The sequence below is a fragment of the Rhagoletis zephyria genome, unplaced genomic scaffold, assembly GCF_001687245.7.
Source record: "Rhagoletis zephyria isolate East Lansing unplaced genomic scaffold, Rhagoletis_zephyria_1.1 Rzeph_scaffold_01050, whole genome shotgun sequence".
NCBI lineage: Eukaryota > Metazoa > Arthropoda > Insecta > Diptera > Tephritidae > Rhagoletis > Rhagoletis zephyria.
Window position 1 is genome coordinate 90178 of NW_016158134.1, and position 18336 is coordinate 108513.

General features: G+C 38.9%; 1 protein-coding gene across 11 annotated transcripts in view; it reads right to left on the reverse strand.

The window, feature by feature from the left end:
* The window catches only part of D12 (YEATS domain containing 2 homolog D12), a 48951-nt gene extending 30849 nt beyond the window's left edge, over positions 1–18102 (reverse strand). The window contains exons 1-3 of one of the 11 annotated variants that reach the window (XM_017615643.1): positions 17983–18001; positions 17347–17706; positions 11881–13956 (exon numbers count right to left, since the gene is read on the reverse strand). In XM_017615643.1, the coding sequence (XP_017471132.1) occupies positions 11881–13930 (2050 nt within the window). In that variant the 5' untranslated portion in view covers positions 13931–13956; positions 17347–17706; positions 17983–18001. The other 10 variants (XM_017615644.1, XM_017615653.1, XM_017615647.1 and 7 more) reach the window with 10 other exon arrangements.
* Positions 18103–18336: the final 234 nt, after the last annotated feature.

Here is an 18336-nt window from a genome sequence, read left to right on the forward strand (position 1 = left end):
CGTCGCCATAAACGTGCAATCATCGGCGAAGCTCACCAAGTTAACTCCTGCTGGCGGCGGAGGGAGTTTCGCCATGTAGAGGTTGAACAGTGTCGGGGAGAGTACGCCGCCTTGGGGGACCCCCTGTTTAATCCTACGCGGCCTGGACTTGGCGTTTCGGAATTCGACCGAAGATTGGCGTCCACACAGATAGCTGGTTATCCACCGCTTCGTCCGATCCGGAAGCGACGAATCCAGGACGTCTTGGCAGAGGGTCGCGTGGTTTACCGTGTCGAAGGCCTTCGACAGGTCCACCGCGACTAGGACCGTCCTATCACAGGGTCGACGTTGGTTCAGACCCTCGCTTATCTGTGTGGTGATGGCGTTTAATGCAGTGGTTGTGCTGTGCATTTTGCGGAATCCGTGTTGGTGTTGGGCTAGTTGCAGATGCTTCGTTAGACTGGGGAGGAGTAGTGCTTCCATTGTCTTTGCCACTGGGGATAGGAGGGAGATTGGCCGGTAAGAGTCTCCTGCGTCCGCCCTTTTACCTGGTTTAAGGAGGGGGATGATCCTACCCATTTTCCACATCTCAGGGATGATCAGGGTGGACAGTGACAAATTGAAAGCTGCTGTGATGTACTCGACTCCCACTGGTCCTAGCTTTTTCAGCATCTGCATCGAGATTCCGTCGGGGCCTAACGCCTTGGATGGTTTGGCGTTCTTTACAGCTGCCTGCGTCTCTTCTGGTGTAAAGCACGTTGGTGTGTCTCGGGGGCGGAGTTTGTGTGCTTTACGTAGCACACTGCGGCGGGCTTTGTCTCTCTCCGGGTATGCAATAAACTACCGGCTGAAGAAACGCGCGCACGTCCGTGGGTCCGACGTGGTGGTATCGCCGAATGTAAGGGCAACGTTGTCCTTGCGTTTCGCCGGATAGGAGAGAGATTTTACTGTCGTCCACAGTTTGCTAGCTCCGCTGGTGAGATTGCAGGTCTTGAGGTGCTCATTCCACGTTTTCCGCTTGTGTTCATTGACCAGTTTGTTTATGTCCTTGTTGAGATCCCTGATACGGGGATCACCAAGATTAGACTGGCGGATTCGATCACGCTCGTCTGCGAGTCCCGCCGCATGTTGGTGGTGGAAGAGCATTGAATTTGCGGTCTGTGTGTTCCGTAAAACCGTCCCAGTTGGCCTTCTTTGTGTTCATATACGTACGGTCTTCGGATGTGATAAAATCTCTTGGGTGGTCTATCGCGACTACTATGGGCAAGTGGTCTGATGCGAGCGTGAGCACTGGTTGCCAACCAATGCAATTTATCAGACCCCCGCTTGCTATAGTGATATCTGGCGAGCTGTAGCAGTCACCCGCGACCCTGGTGGGTGCATCGTCGTTTACAGTGCAAAACGTTGAGTCGTCAATTTGTTCTGCGATTAGTGTACCCCGCTGGTCGTTGCCCAGGTTGGAGTGCCAGAGTTCGTGGTGCGCGTTAAAATCCCCTAGCACTACCCGGTTTTCGCCTTCGAGTAGCGCACTTATGTTCGGGCGATACCCTGCTGGACAACTGGTGGCAGGTGGTATGTACACGTTGACGACTTCCAACTCAGTATCTCCCGACTTGATTGCCATGCCTTGGTGCTCACTGAGTGTATCGTTGGCGGCGATTCGGGGGGTAATGAGCCGGTATTGGATCGCGTTGTGCAATATAAAGGCGATGCCGCCTCCGGCGCCGCGAGGGCGGTCTCTTCGGATGACGTTGAACTCATCCTGACTCTGAAGGCTAGAGCCGGAGTGGAGTTTGGTTTCCTGGACCGCCGCGACTGAGATTTTGTTGCGCCTCATGAAGCTGACTATCTCAGCGATCTTGCTTTGTAGTCCGTTGCAATTGAACTGCAATAGTTTGATGGAGTTGGGCCTGGTGATGGTAATTCGCGGGGTGAGGGAGTACTGGCGCGCTGCCTGAACTGCTTGCTGTGCCTGCTGTGATTGTTGCGGGTGTGGTGGTCCGACCGCTGCTGTTGTCACCGGTGTTGGTGCCGGTGTGGTTGTGACCGTGGGCCGCGGTTGTGGGATTGCCGCTGGCGTTGGCATTGGCACAGATGTAGGTGCAGGCGATTGGGGTTGTGAGGTAGCAGCGTAGCAGGCTGCAGTGAAAGCAGCACTCCATTCGCGATGGTGTGTGAGGCCGGAGCAGCGTTTCAGGTGGCACCAGTTGTTGCATGCGTTGCATCTTGCTGATGTGGTGTTTCGCCTTATCAGGTTCTGTCAGACGCTGCAGTACCATCTGCTTTGAGTGGATGTCCGGGGTTGTATGCTGGGAGTTGGTCCACTGGCTGTTGGTTGGGCGGGCGCTGTTTGTGTTGAATGCTGGGCTTGCTGTGAATTGTTGCAGCACGATGCAACAAAGTTAGCACTCCACTCCCTATGGTGGTGGAGGCCTGAGCATGCTTTCATATGACACCAGTTATTGCAGCTGTTGCAACGGACTGAGGTGGATGAGTGGTGTTAATTTTGGTTGCAGACACTGCATGTCCATGGTCCGGGGTTTTGCTCCATGCCGGCGCGGACCAGTAGTATGCGGAGCAGACTTGCCGGTAGGTCATGCTTCCAGTGCGAAAAAATGGGGGGGGTGCTGCTGGGGGAATGGTCCTTGGTCGGAGTGGGTGCTCCGAGTCAATCCGGTAACGTATGCCCAAGGCGAAGGCGAGAAAAAATTCTTGCTTTGAAATCATGTACACTTCTTGGGTAATGTGGAGGGGTATATTCCTTGTTGATGTCGGTGTAGTACGTATGTTTATAAGTTTTTAGCGATTCTTGTCGCTCTTTTGATATGCATAAATTTATATGTCGTTTAATGTCAAGTTTTTCAATTCTCGGGCTGGCTTTTATTGGAGCGTTGCAGGCAGATTTCGCGGCATCGTCGGCATAGGTGTTTCCCTCGATTCCTGCGTGCCCTGGGCACCATAGTAACATTAGTAACTTGTGATTTCTTAATAGTAGTTCTCTTATACGGTTAATTGTCTCTCAAGTGTTGCAAGTTGGATTTTTAACTGCTTGGATAACCGATAGGCCGTCTGAGCATATTATAGTTTTTGTTCTTTTCTGGAGGGCAAATACTAAAGCTTCGTGTATTGCTGCTGCTTCTGCAGAGAATACTGATGAGTATGAGACCATGGATTTTAAGTTAATACACCAGTTTCGGATGTTATGCTGAAAGCAACGTTGTCTTGCGTTTTTGATCCGTCGGTAAATACGATGNGATGCTATGCTGAAAGCAACGTTGTCTTGCGTTTTTGATCCGTCGGTAAATACGANGGCTTCGTGTATTGCTGCTGCTTCTGTAGAGAATACTGATGAGTATGAGACCATGGATTTTAAGCTAATATATACACCAGTTTCGGATGCTATGCTGAAAGCAACGTTGTCTTGCGTTTTTGATCCGTCGGTAAATACGATGGACCAGCCGATATTTTTATAGGTATTGACTCTCTCAAGAAAAATTTGTTTAAATTTTAGGTTTGGAGTTTTGTCTTTTTTGTGAATGTGCAATGTGATGTCGCATGAGTGGCTGTTTAAATTCCAAGCCGGACTGTAGTTGCGGGGCGTTCGTTGTTTNAGTTCGTGGTTTTACTTCTAAGTTGAAGTGGCGGCGAAGTTTTATTATTTTCAGCAGAGCAGAAGTGACATTGAATTTACGTTTGGATGGTAGAAGTTTTTGTATGTCTTCTTTTATTACGGCTGTATTTGGGAATAAAATTTTTGGTATTAATTTGGAATTAATTTCTTGTATCCGTTCCTCTAGTGCGGGTAAACTCGATTCAATAAGAAGATTTTTTATTGATGTGGTGCGAAAAGCGAAGAGACTAGTTCTAATGGCTTTGTAAGCCAGTAATGGCTAAGTAAAGTCCGTAATCGATTTTGCTAAGTATTAATGTTTTCGTAATGTGTATGAGTGTATTTATGTGAACATATCCTTTGTAAGATAGGTATGATGATAATAGATTGATTCTGGGGTGCAGATCTTTTTTTTATTTTAATAGGTACCGCTTCCATGTGTAGTTGTTTGTGAATATGAGTCCCAGTATCCGCAGCTCATCGACGTTTTCGATGTCATGTTGCCTCAGCCTGATTGAGTAGTTATGAGAAGAGCATTTAATCTTCTTGCAAATGTCCAGTCGTCAATTTCTCTCAACACATTTTCAAGGGCCTCGTTAGATTCTTTATCATTCTTAGCATTGCATAGTATATAAATGTCGTCGACATAGGCGCAATGGTTGACAAGTTTGTGTTTTTGTATTATATGGCTAATTTCGTTGAATGCAATTGAAAATAGTAAAACCGAAAGTGGCGACCCTTGGGGTATACCATTTGATAGTGGATATAAATTAGAGTAAACACCGTTTACCTTGACACGAATTCTACGGTTTAGGAAAAATGATTTTATAAAATTGAAGATTTTGGGTCCAACTCCCCACTGCTGAAGTTTCTCTAAGATTACGTGTGCTCCTACTCTGTCGAACGCTTTTTCGAAGTCTAATGATAGTATGGAAATATGGTTATGTGTAGATAAAGCTTTCGCTACATGGTAGTCGATGTGTAGCAGCGCATCCGTACATCCTCTTCCTGGTCGGAACCGAACTGGCAGAATGAAATGAGCTTTTTTGTTTCTATAAACCACAGTAGACGCGTCGCGACTATTTTCTCCACTAGTTTCGAGAGGCACGAAATTAGCGAGATTGGTCGATAAGATTCAAGTGATTTGGCTCTTTTTGGGGTTTTGCGATGAGGACGACGGTGGCATTTTTCCAGTTTTGCGGCATTGTACCCGATTGAAAAATGTTGTTATCGGTGATAGCATCGTTCAAATACAACGAACTCCTACAGATACTTACTAACGAGGGCGTTCGTTGCCAAGGGTACGTGGACGACATAGTGATTATCGCTAGAGGAAAGTTCGCTAGTACTCTCTGCGACTCTCCAAAAAGGTCTCAACCTTGCAAAAAGGTGGTGCGCAGACGTAGGTTTAAATATCAGCCCTTCTAGGAACAGGGACAAGCTAGGTACCCAGCTCCCCCTAGCTCTGTTCCCCAGGGACGATATTAACAAAGAGTTGGTCTTCAAAAGAAACTTCAGGACCTACACTTATAACAAAGCGGTCTGGTGTACCTCTATTATGGAGAGTCACATACAGGCGAGCACATGGTAGTCGATGTGTAGCAGCGCATCCGTACATCCTCTTCCTGGTCGGAATCCGACCTGGCAGGATGAAATGAGCTTTTTTGTTTCTATAAACCACAGTAGACGCGTCGCGACTATTTTCTCCACTAGTTTCGAGAGGCACGAAATTAGCGAGATTGGTCGATAAGATTCAAGCTGATTTGGCTCTTTTTGGGGTTTTGCGATGAGGACGACGCACAGTGTAAGATTTTACACATCTAGCTGCTTTTAATTCTGTAATTCGAAATCTATTGAAGATAGATCAATGAAATTTTGCCCAAGGTACGTTATAAGATAGGCGAAGCTTTTTACAAAAAATTGGTAATTTATAGTTACTGTCATGCCACCCTATTATATAACTGCAATTTTTAAAAATGCAAAAACTGAAATATTTTACTAACTGCAAAGGCTAAAATGCCCAAAATTGATATTTAGAATTTCCCTANGGACTGAGTTTACTAAAATCCCAAAAATGTATATTCATTAAAAAGAACATACCCAAGCAAATAAGACCAAAATGGTATTTTAGTAATTGTTGCATAAATCACATAACACCGACAAAATAAACATTGAGATTCAGTTTCAAATAGAAAAGTTTAAATATTATTGTGCTCGGTAATTTTTCAAATCAAACCCCGTCCCGCCATACACTTTCATTAAAATTGTTTAGTTGTTATTGTTTCGTATTTATCAGGCATTTCTAAAAACATTCTTGACGTTGTTTTCAAATTTGGTGACACAAAATAATGGAAATAATCTTTTCTAGAATATGGAAATGATACACTGTGCGACGGTGGCATTTTTCCAGTTTTGCGGCATTGTACCCGATTGAAAAATGTTCTTATACAAAGCTAGAAGTCTTGTATTTGCAGATGCGTTCAATTGCTTAATCATTGCATATGAAATTCGATCGAAACCTGGAGTTTTTCCTTTAGTTTTTTTTTAAGTTGAAACTAGTTCTTCCATTGAGATAGGAGTTTACATTTTTCTTGCAGTTGGGTTGGTTGGTTGATTTGGTGTTATATGAGAGTTTTTAGCTTGCTTAAATTCATATGCGAAGTTTGAGTCATTGGAATATTGAGACCAGTTATGAGCAAGAAGGCTGGCCATAGGCTTGGATTCGGTTGTTGTAACTTGAGCTGTTTTTATTGCGTATATCGATGTTTGCTTATTACAGTTGGTTAGCCTCCGGACTTTGCTCCATAGTTCTTGTAAAGTTGAATTTATGTTAATTGAATTGGCAAAATCTTCAAAACTAGCTTTTTTTGCGCGTTTCATTCCCCTTCGAAAGATAGCGTTACGCTTTTTGTATTCTAGAAGATTTTGTTGTGTAGGATATTTTTGGAAGATATGCCAGGATGTCATTTTTTGGTTGCGGAGATCTGCTAATGTTTTGTTCCACCAAGGAACGTGTTTTTTGATTTTGCTGGACGACTGTGGAATGGAAGCGTTGGCTGCTACATTTTATTGTAAATTATTATGTAAAATATATTATATTAATATTTTATAGTTTAGGTTCTTCGTCAGAGTCGGGTATTGGCATGAAATAATCGTTTTTGTTTAATAATTGTTGGGTAAGTTTAGTGCATGGTGAGACAGTAGATATGTTGTCAAGTATCATTTTGGTTTGCTGGGATATGTGATGGGGTGAATTTTGCTGTTGGTTGTAGTTTATGTTTTGATTGAGTGATTTTGTTGTTGTTTTGTTAGTATTATTGTTAAAGCTATTGCTTTGGAGTGGTTTTTGCGTTTTTTGTAGTTTTGGTAGATTCGTTTTTGTTGGTGGAGATGTAACCGGACGTTTAGCCATGGACGTACTTGTTTGGGTTGGTGATGATGGTGCTATGTTGATAGGTGTTGATTTACCTGTTATGGTGACGTTTGCATACGTGCTTTTGGAGTTTGCATTTGGAGTGTTAGTTTCGTTGTATTTGCGCCGTGCTTCTCCCATGGAGCATTTAGCTATGGTTTTAATTTTTAGTATTTCCTGAGTCTGCTTAAATCAGGCGTGATCGCTACCACAGTTTGCACATTGCTTACGTGTGCAGTCAGCTGGAGAATGGGGTGGAAGATTGCAGCCCTCGCATGTGGCAGGACTGGTGCAGCGTGTTTTGGTATGCCCTAGTAGCTGGCAATTTTTGCAGCGCATGGGTGTTGGATAATATGGCGAAACTTTGACTTTCAATAACTTTCTTGGTATTTTACCGTGACTTGACAAAGATTAGCAATCGTTTTTAGTTTTAAGTATTTCTCTGCTATTCTTGAGTTCCGTGTTAGTATAAGTAGTGAACCGTCTTTGAGTTGTTTTATGTTTTCTATTTGAGTTTATACTCCGTCTATTGCTCTTTTTATTACGAATGGGCTTAGTTTTTGTAGTTCATTTTTGGCTGCTGTAATTGTTATGTATTTGGGTTGGTTAAGTGGTGTTTGTTTATGTGTAAGTGTGGGAAATGAGTAATCGATGTTATAGTCGTCAAATTGGCTTAGTATTGCGAATCTGTTTGTTGATTTGTCAGGTGGCTCTGGTTGTGNCGAATCTGTCTGTTGATTTGTCAGGTGGCTCTGGTTGTGTTGGCATTTTGTTGTTATGTTGTAGCGGTTCCTTGTTTACAAAGTGGTTGTTATAGCCTGATGCTCCACTAAAGTGCACAAAAGCGAAAATATGACAACGGGTTATTTAGTATTGTTATTACGCGAGCTAAGAACACTTTTATAAATACACGTCCGAATAGTTTGAGAGTTAGGCGATGACGTGGTTCGTGTTTTAGATTTATAACCAATAAGTACATTAGAGTTAAATTTCGATTAGGATAAATAATCATTATGATTGTTTGTCAGTTGTAAGTTTAATAATTATTATAACTTCCCTTCGTAATCTGGTAATTATTAATCATATATTAAATGATTATTTGTATTATTTTTAAAAAACCAAATGTAATTCAAGTTAAGCTGTTAATGATATAATTTTTAAATGTAACAAATATTATGATTAACAAGACTGATTGGAGAAAATAGTTGAAAACATTACCGAAAATTTACATGCTTAAAAACCCAAATGTAATTAAATTACGATATTGAAGACTTATTTTTAAAGTTTAACCAATATAATGATTAACAAGACTGATTGGAGAAAAAAGTAGAAAACATAAAAAAAAAAGATTTTTAAATAACCAAATGTAATTAAATTACGATATTGAAGATCTAACTTTTAAATGTAACCATTATAATGATTAGCAAGACTGATTGGAGAAAATAGTAGAAAACGTTACTAAAAAATTTAAATTTTTAAAAAACCAAATGTAATTCAATTTAAGATATTGAACATGTAATCTTTAAATGCAACAAATATAATAATTTTTAAAAGATTAACTTATATGCATTATAACAATTGCATCTTTAGCATTTTTTATATTTCTTCATATAGTCTCTTTGAAAAAGGATTTGTTTGAATTCCATTAATTTTGTTTAATATATACTAGAATTTCAATGAAACCATGGTTTATTTTGAATATTTGGGAGTATTTGTCGATAAGATGTTTCTTTAGTGAGAATTTTATGTGAATCTTCATTAATTCATTTTTAATCACCCTCATCGCAAGTGTCGTGTCGAATGCAAGTCGTTTTTCGAGAGTCGAATCGTATCGAAAACTTCACGTCATTGCCTAAAATTTCCACTCGACTAGAGTATTAAAACGGAAAAACTTGGCAGCGCTGTATAGTTTTCGACGATTTTCGTCGTTTATTTATTTCAGCACGACAGTAGACAATGCCAATGTTATCGAGTCGTATAATTTAGCCTAATTTACGACTTACGCAATGATGCTGAATATCTATATGGCCATAAAAAGTTAATTCATTGTCTATTGCGTAGATCAGTGGAATCTTCTTTATACATTTAATTCAATCTGTATATAAAAACGCATTTTAGCACTACCAGACTACTTTTCTTCTACCTTTTCACATCAGGGGATAAAATTGTTACCCGCTTCTATTTCCTTCTCAAATGCAACCTTACAAGGCAGTCGATTGACACAAATGTCAATATTTATCCAACCTTGTATTATTGAATGTATTATTGAATCATGAACGAAGACCAGTGCTGCCGCTGTCACTTCAATTGAAGTTTGTCACTTCTCTTTGGAAGCCTTCACTTCATCACTTCATTTTACTTCCGTTTTACTTCACTTTAGGGCCGGTTTCTCCATCTCTGGTTAACACTAAGGGCCAATTTCAAATGAATATTTGAATGGCACTTTTAAGTTTAATTGTGAACTGTTGTTTAAATGCCATTTAACTTTCGTTGGGTTTCAGATCACCTTTGTTTAAATATGCCAAACAATTGACAGCACTGCTGCATGTTCCTTGAAATTATTGTTGCATTTGCTTGTTTGTTTACATTTTATGCTGAACAACTGATTGTTTTTTGGTGGAATTTGTTGAGATTGAGTTGTTGAGCAGCTTTCCAATCAATCTTGGTTGTTTAGTACAAACACAGGGTTGCATGTCTCATATTTAAATAGCCAATATTGGCCATTAACAGCCCTATTCGCGTGCAATGACAAAACTCGCCGCTATAACTATTGTCATGTTTATAACCAATTGTCACGTTTAGGTATGCAGAGGGCAATTTAAAAGCTCCAACGGTGACAATTGATATTATTTTTGTGATGACCTATTGAGTATGGGACACCGCTAAAACATATGTTAATATTTTCAATTTTATTAATTTTGCAGAAAAAAAGTTGCAAAATTTTACTAAATTAAAACTGAATCCATTTTATTTGCGTAATTAGTTGTGTTAAAAATTTATTATTTGCGTATGCATATCATAATAGTATCCATTGCAGAATATTATTCATGGAGGAAATAACTATTACGTACGCGGCTATTATTGTGGAGCAAGAAGAAATTATACAGGCAAGAAGACTTCTGAGCGAACTCCGAAACAACAGTCTTTTTGGACAGTTTTTACACGTTTGCAGTTCGGGGGGGTCTTCACAAAACTGCAGCTGCTCTTGTGTGGTGCATTCATATTTTCCACGCCTTTTACTACACGAATTCATAATAAAATGAAATAAATTTTCCTATTATATAATTACTCTCTTTACCGACGTTTCGTAATCCATTGCTGTGGTGTATTTTATTTAAAAGAAATCCCGTCTGTTTCAGTGGCGGTCAAAAAGAACAATTAAAATGTAAATAAGGAAGAGCTGTTTCACTATAGAGAAACTTTCGCCGCAATTGGCAAATAAAACGAGCTTTTCGCTTGTCATTATTGACTGTGCATACCTATGACAACTATGAAGACTGTGAAAATTAATAGTGGAAGTTAATCAGCAATCTCTACTTAAATGACCGGTAAAACTATAGTTAGGGCCGGTTTCTCCATCTCTGGTTAACACTAACTCTCCGGTTAAACATTGTTATCGACGTTCTAACTCCATGCATATAACAGGGAGTCGATAAGGTCGGTAACGATGTTTACCGGGGGATTAGTGTTAACCGGAGATAGAGAAACTGGACCTTAGGGCCGTTTGCACCATGTCTAGTTAATTCTAACTCCCAGTTAAACATCTTTATCGACGTTATTGACACCCATCATATAACATGTGATCGATAAAGCAGTTAACGTGCTTAACTGAAGGATGTACCTCCAGTTAGCGTTAACTAGACATGGTGCAAACGGCCCTTAGTGGAGGAAAAGGAGGATGAGAGAAAGAGACGGGAGTCGAGTTTGAGCAGCCGAATTGTGCGGTCGACTAGCAGCAATGAAATTAATTACTATTGCATTTTATTTGAATTTAATCTTTGAATAAATAGTCTTAGTGTTAATATTAAAATTAGTCATTCTTCTGAAAAACACAATTAGTGAAATGAAAATATGGATGAACAATTAAATGGTACATTTTTTTTATTTTTATGACGTTGGGAAATATTGCCAATCAAAAAGAAAATTGCACGCCAAAACTTAACAGTCAGAAAGGGTCAAAATGACGTAGGTTCCAAGTTTTTACTAGTTTTCCGTTTAATAACTTTTTCTGATAATTTTCTGTTACTCTCAAATTTTCTTTCTTATTTTTCTTATAATATTTATTCACAATGAGAGAAATATCAAGAAAGTACGAAAACGCAAAAACAAATTTTATGAACATCTGATTAATTTGTTATTTTCCTACGGAATTTTTTAAGAAAAATAGTATTTCCCATCTTAATATATATTTAAATAGGTTTATTTTGTCAATTGCAACTCTAAAAGCACCACAAACATTTCTTTTGGTAATGTGAATTGCATTAAGCATCAGCCATCAGCTGTTTTTCTTACTAGCAAATAGTTACTAGTAAAAATTTATCCAGTAAAACTTGCAAGTTCAGCAGTCATTTTTGCACACTCTTTTGCTGGTTTCTTGCAAGTTTTTGCGTTCCAAAACGCCTTCCAGAACAACCAGTAAAATTAGTACTGGATTTTGCTGGATAGTGCGTCCCCGAACAGGGCTACTGAATGAACCTAGTGACAACCACAGAGAAATTGAAGTGTATGTTTATATACGTAGGGTCTGAATGTTTTCCACTTGAAATAATTTATAAAAATTATTAAGTGAAGCTCGCAATAGTCTGCAAATTCCTGTTCGCGCTAAACTTTGTAAGTTCCTCTCTGTGAGAAGGTAAGATAAATTATTATTGAAACTTACCTTCTTTTTTAATGATATCTGTCATACCAGCGTTACTAGTTGGAATTGGTGGTTTTTGTGTAATAGCCATAAGCGCCTGCTTAAATTTTATTTTGCCTTCAGCGTCTACAAGTTGCACAAGTTTTTTTTGTAATACATCGTTTCCAGTAGTGTCTGGGATATTTGTAGCTGTATACTTAGCATTCGGTGAGATCATTTTAGCCACGCTATCAATTTTTAACGGCATTAATTTTCCTATCCGACTTAGTGCAATTATCTTCGTTTTGTTGTGTGTTGTTTTCTGAAAACTGGCGCCGTTGGAAACTGGTAGCGCTATTAACCTGGGCGTATTGAGCTGTATTGTTTTTGTATTGTATTGTTTTTGTAGAGTTGACAGAAATGGGAGAGTATCCTGCTCTTGAGTGTTATCGTATGTGGGATTCATTGAAGATGGTCCATTTTTCATAGTGCCTTCTGAAGAAAATATCAGATCCTTAATCATATTACTTTCGAATGCTGGAGGGTCACGGATATCAATCCTGATGTTTTTTTGGGAAATGTAGTTTTGGGTGGTAAAATTTATTTCGGGTGTACATTCCGTTCGCTGTGGACTCTTGCACATAATATTAATACGACGACTAGATGAGACTTCAAGATGCGTCTCATCAACGCCTACCGATGGTTGAATTTTCATATTATCAGCTGAAACTACTCCGCTTTTATTTAGAAATCCAAATAAATTATCACCTAACTCTGCCTTATTGCGAATAAAATATATCGGTCGGGGTTTTTTTGTGGAATTCACTTGGGTTGTAGGTGGATCAGTGTTTATATCTATATTTTGTGATGAAATATTTAGCGTTGATTCTTTATTAAATATGGAACCTTTTTTGCTCTCATTTGCTTCCGTGATCACATGCCTCAGCTGGTCTCCTTGCTTTGATTTGTTGATTATAGCGTCCTTACGAAGCCACATTTCCATTAATGTTTCAGCGCCAAGAGTATGCATGCCACTTAGTGTTCGATCTAGTACCAGATTATGTATAAGTTGAACAGACTTCTGTTGTAGGTGGTCATGAAAAAACATTTGAATTCTTATTGGAAACTCGCCCCATCCTCTGCGAGCTATTTGAAAAGGTGGGATTCGAATATCTACAATATCATTTGGTCTGTATGAAGGGTGAAGATGGAAGCGTACTTTCTTAATGAAGGACTCAATGGGTATGGTCGTATCTTTGGATTGTACGTAAACTATCCATTTATGAGTAAGATCAGCAGCTTCAGGTTTTTTTTTATCTACTCCACCACTTTCTGCTCCAATATAGGTAGAAGTATTACCTATAGCAATAATTTGTTTTCTCTTGTTGTTTAGACGAGATGCATTAAGTGCTCTTGTCTTTTTTATGAATTTATTTTCCGTCATAACAGATATAGATCTAAGAACGCCTTGAGGTACAACTAAAGAATTTTTTTGATTATGTACAGATACCGCTTTGGCCACTTGCACATTTGCTTGCTTGAAACGATCAATAACCAAACTTTGTGGTATTTTCGATTGAGATCGTGCGCGTATAGTGTTTAATGCATTTTGGGCCGCAGCACGTTCAGGAATTGGACGGCATAAAGTTTCAGAATGGCTAAAAGTTTTTTTTGCAGCTATATTTTTGACGGAAGGGTGTAGCTCCATTAGTGGCGCGTGTAAATTATATCCAAAGAGCGTTTCATTTCCTCGCACAGCAGTCACATCACTCGCTGCTAACACTAAATTTTGCTTTTGGTAAAATTCTGATACAATTACATACCGCAAACGATCCAACAAGGTTCGAGACTTCTCCAGTCTTTTTTCTATTTCCGCTAACTCATCTTGCTTCAAACTGATTTCATTTTGAAATTCACGGAAAATATAATTACAAATCATATCTAACTTGCTGTCGGTATTTGAAAATGTTTCATTAAGTAGTATATTAGTATTCTCAACGCGCAATTTCTTCTTTGGACAAGGACGCACATAATCCGGATCATAGTATTCATTATGCTTTCGCTTTTTCGGTGAAGCGCTCGAACAAAGCATATCAACAAAAATACACTTCGTTTCTCCTAAAGGTGTTGAACTTGTTTAAAGAGCGGGTCAGACGTGGCAATATCTCTAGCTTTTCCACGCAATTCGCTGTCGAATTGAGAAATTTTAATTCGTTATGTGAACAGCCAGAAAGACCTTTCTCTCACATTTCGGAAAACAGTTTCAGAAACATGATACAAAAAAAAAACGTAGTTTCATTTAATGACATTTATTGTTGTTGTTAACTATTTGACTTTTAATAATATTGACTTTTCAGCAAATTTATGCTACCTGATCACTAGAAGAAATATTTTTTTTTAAGCAAAAGATTTTATTTTATGGACTTGAAAATTGGGCCGGCTACATAATTTCGAAAATGGGGCTGACGACTAGGTTTCAGAACGCTCAAAGTGTATACTTACACATCGCCGTTTAAAGTACAAAACCGCGCATCGTCGTTGTGCAAAACCGGGTAAATGACATTTTTTGCCAAAAATTTGATTTGCTCACACAAGCTCTTGGCTTACAGGCTAACCTAATATCCGCGGCTTGCGTTTTGGTACGCACGCCGTAGAATTTTTTGTTTTGCGTCACCCGAAAATGGCTTGCGTGCGTTTGCATTTGATTTCATTGAGCGAAATGTCAAATCAAAATGTCACGCAGAACAAAAATTGGAAATTGAGTTAGCTTCATACGCGCGCCGTTCAATTTCGGTTGGTCGCATACAAAATGTACATATGTGCATGAGAAATTTTTGACAGTAAATTGGCGGCGTGCGTGAATATTAGGTTAGCCTGTTAAGCCTTATCTATTCGTCCTGAAATGCGATGTCTTTGTAAAAAAGAGAACCATTTTGAAATATGAGTGTTTTTACTCTTTAGAAAATACTTTATCACATATCATTTTAAGTTAAAAATATAATATGTGATATGTGATAAATATATATATATATATATATGCATTTTAAATTAAAAATTTGAGAAAGTTAATGAAAATAAAATTTGTAATTCATTAAAGAGTTATTCGCAAAAACATTTGCAATTACGACATCACTGGGGCTGCAGCCCCAAGTTTACCACACACACAAACGGAATTCTGGTTACCTCATCCTTTCCCAAGGCTACATCACTGGGGGTAACCCCAGTTGGTGCACACAAAAAGGAGAATTCTATTTGGTAAGGGTTATAATCCTAAAGCGCGGCCGGAGGCCGCCTACGCAGAAAAGAGTTGGACGCACAAACAATTTTTTAATAAAGTGGCAGCAGCAATTTTCCTCCATTTTATTTTTAATAGAGTGGCAACACTAGGTTTCTTCCATCTTATTTATATTTACTGCACAAGATTTTTGTGCGGATTTTCAACATTGCAATATTCCAATTAAATACGGAATTTCGTGAAAATTTACACTTGAAACGTGACAAATGTATAAAAAGTAATCAATTCGTCTTGAGTTCATCTGCTCCATTTATTTGCGTAAAATCCATCAAAACATAGTGCGGAAAGTGCAAGTGTTTTTTTTTTTGTGAATAACTCTTAAATTAATTAAAAATCTTAATTTCCAGTCTCGGATTGTTATCATTCGCGTTAAAACGCGTCGATCGATACCCCTCTTGATTTTTTTGGTCAATTTTGGCCTGGTTCCGCTGAAGTGCACTTTTACCAAAACCTCTTTCGAAAGACACTTTACATGCAAGGTGTGACTGCTCATTCAACTGCTTTCCGAAATTTCTCAATTTGACAGCCTTTTCGAAATATATTGCATACGAAATATATTGCCACGTCTGACACGCCCTTAACTGTAACTTATTAGTTGTGTTTAATGAGCTGCTCTAGGTTACGCCAGGTTAGTAGGGAATTTACATGAGGCGATTTTTAGTTGAAAGCAACAATCGCCTGGTGTAAACGGCCTTTCGCTTACAATGAAGTTGGTCGGCTGCCTACTTTCGTTCAACTTTTGGTTCAACTAATCGCCTGTGAAAGTTAAATCATGTATATTCCCTATAAGATATCTCACGAAATTGTGTTTCATGGGGATTTTTCTTGCTCTAACTTAAGCCTGCTATACAGTTCAATGTGAGCGGGAGCGTGAGCTTTTTATTTTGACCAATATCTTCGTTATTACTTAACTTTTTGCAATAGTTTATTCATCAAAAGATAGAGAATTAAAATATCTTTCAGAATTATAGAATAAAAAATAATTTACGCATATGCTTTTTTTCAAGCTCACACTCAACTGTGTGCGTACGCAAAGCAGATGTGTGTGAGCGTCCATAAGAATACAAATGGAATTCTTTGCCTTTGCGAATGTTCACGCTCACGCTCGCACTGAACTGTATATCAAGCTTTAAGGTAAGACCACACTAAGCGACGCGATACTGCAGCGGCACTACGCGACACGGCGCGACACTTTTTGATATATCGCACTGAAACTGCAGCGGCGCGACAATTCGATGCAAATTTTTTTATTTTTTTTGTGTCAAAACCTTCAAACAAGATGGATGCCAGTGACGCTGATGTAATGTTAATGCCTTTTATTTTTATTTTCCTTGGCGAATTCTCAAATATTATGTTTCTCTACATACAATTTTCTTCTTGAATGAAATGCATTTGAATATTCACTCACAATTGGAAATCCAATTACTTCAAATTAAAAATATAGTACGAAATGTTATGTCGTTACGCTAGGTATACCGCACTATGCGGCACCGGGACTGCGCGACACCATGCGGCGCAACATTTTTGCCTGTGTGGTCAACATTGCCGCGCAGGGTCGCGTCGCGTAGCGCCCTACATCGTAGTGCGGTATGCTCCATAAGAATACATGCAAAGAGTATTTTGCCGCGCTGTGTAGTGTCGTGTCGCGTCGCCTAGTGCGGTCGTACCTTTAGAGCAAGCAGACACACACACACGCTTTACAATTGACGACCTGAATTGTCGAGCAATCAACTGTTTTGATAATTTCTGCCTGACAAGTGTTTCATGAGATTTATGATCTGAGTTGCTCTAAAGGCCCGTCCACATACAACTTTGGCGTTGCGTTGGCGCTGGTGTCACTTTGACAGCAGCGCGAGTACCGCCCGTGCTTGCTACAATGAACGCTTAGCAGAGAATACTTTGGTCACTAAATTAACATACTAGCGGAGATAAATCAAAATTTTATATCAATAATTGCATTAAAAACTATATTTCTTGTCCGCATTTGATTAAAAAGGAAAATTAAATCACATAATTTTGATTATTTGGAACAGCTGACGAACGAAGCGCGCGAAAAATTGCGAGTTGGTCATCTTTTTGCGTTGTGTTGGCGTTGGCGTTGCCCAACTTTGGTTATGTGAAGACTTTCATATAAATGCATGGATTCATAGTCAGCTGTCGAAGCGACGCCAACGCCAACGCAACGCCAAAGTTGTATGTAAACGGGCCTTAACTTGCTCTATTTTTGTTTTGGCAGCTGCTCTATTCTGCTCCAACTTGGGCTGCTCTACAATTTTATCGGTCTCATTAAACACAACTATTATGATAAAATGTCGAGAAATCTATGTATTTCCACGAACCAACGATCACGCAATCTGCCGTCGTATTTGTAATTGAATTTCAGAAAAAAGTTTTCTTAGCGCTTTTGATGTTTTTCCCTTTTGTTTACATCGTCTTCTAACCCTTCGGGATGGCTTTTTTTTTAGCAATTTGATGTTTTATGAGCGGTTTTCATTTTAATTTTGATTCATTACAAATTTGTCATATAAAATGAAGTGCTTTGTGATTGGAGCAAGTTTGTGCGTTTGTTTGGTCTGGCAAAAGGAATAAACTTTCGTGAAAAGTGGGTGCACGTTTGTGGCCAGAACGTTGACATTGAAAAATCAACCCTTGGTAATGATATGCGATTGTAAAACACTTTCAATCATGAAAACCATATTTTATGACCTTTTTTTGCTAATTGTCATCGAGTCTCACTTTGTATATTTTATAATAAATACCAATTTAATCGCACTCAATCCCCGGGCCTTTTTCGTTTTCTTTGTTTGTTTTCACTCTTAGGCAGATGTCAAAAACGCTCAGGAATTAACTTTTTTCATTCTCTTTCGATTGCGTGATCTTGTTAGTTGGTTCAATTGTATTTCGTTACTTTTAACCATGACACCTTTTAATACTAGAAGTTTCGAAAAAATATGGATGCTAGAGCTGGGATACTATCGCCACTATCGATAGTTTTTAAAAACTATCGATGTCGGTTTTAGCAAGACTTCACTATGTCTCTTCTTTACATTTCTACATTAAATAATTTTTTTTTTATGCAAGGAAATTCACAACAGTCGGCAAAAAAAAAAATTAAGTCATTGGGTTTTTTAGCAACTATAAGCTTACACTGAGTTATAGTAAAATTTAATAAGCAATAAAACTGCTTACACAAAATTTTTATA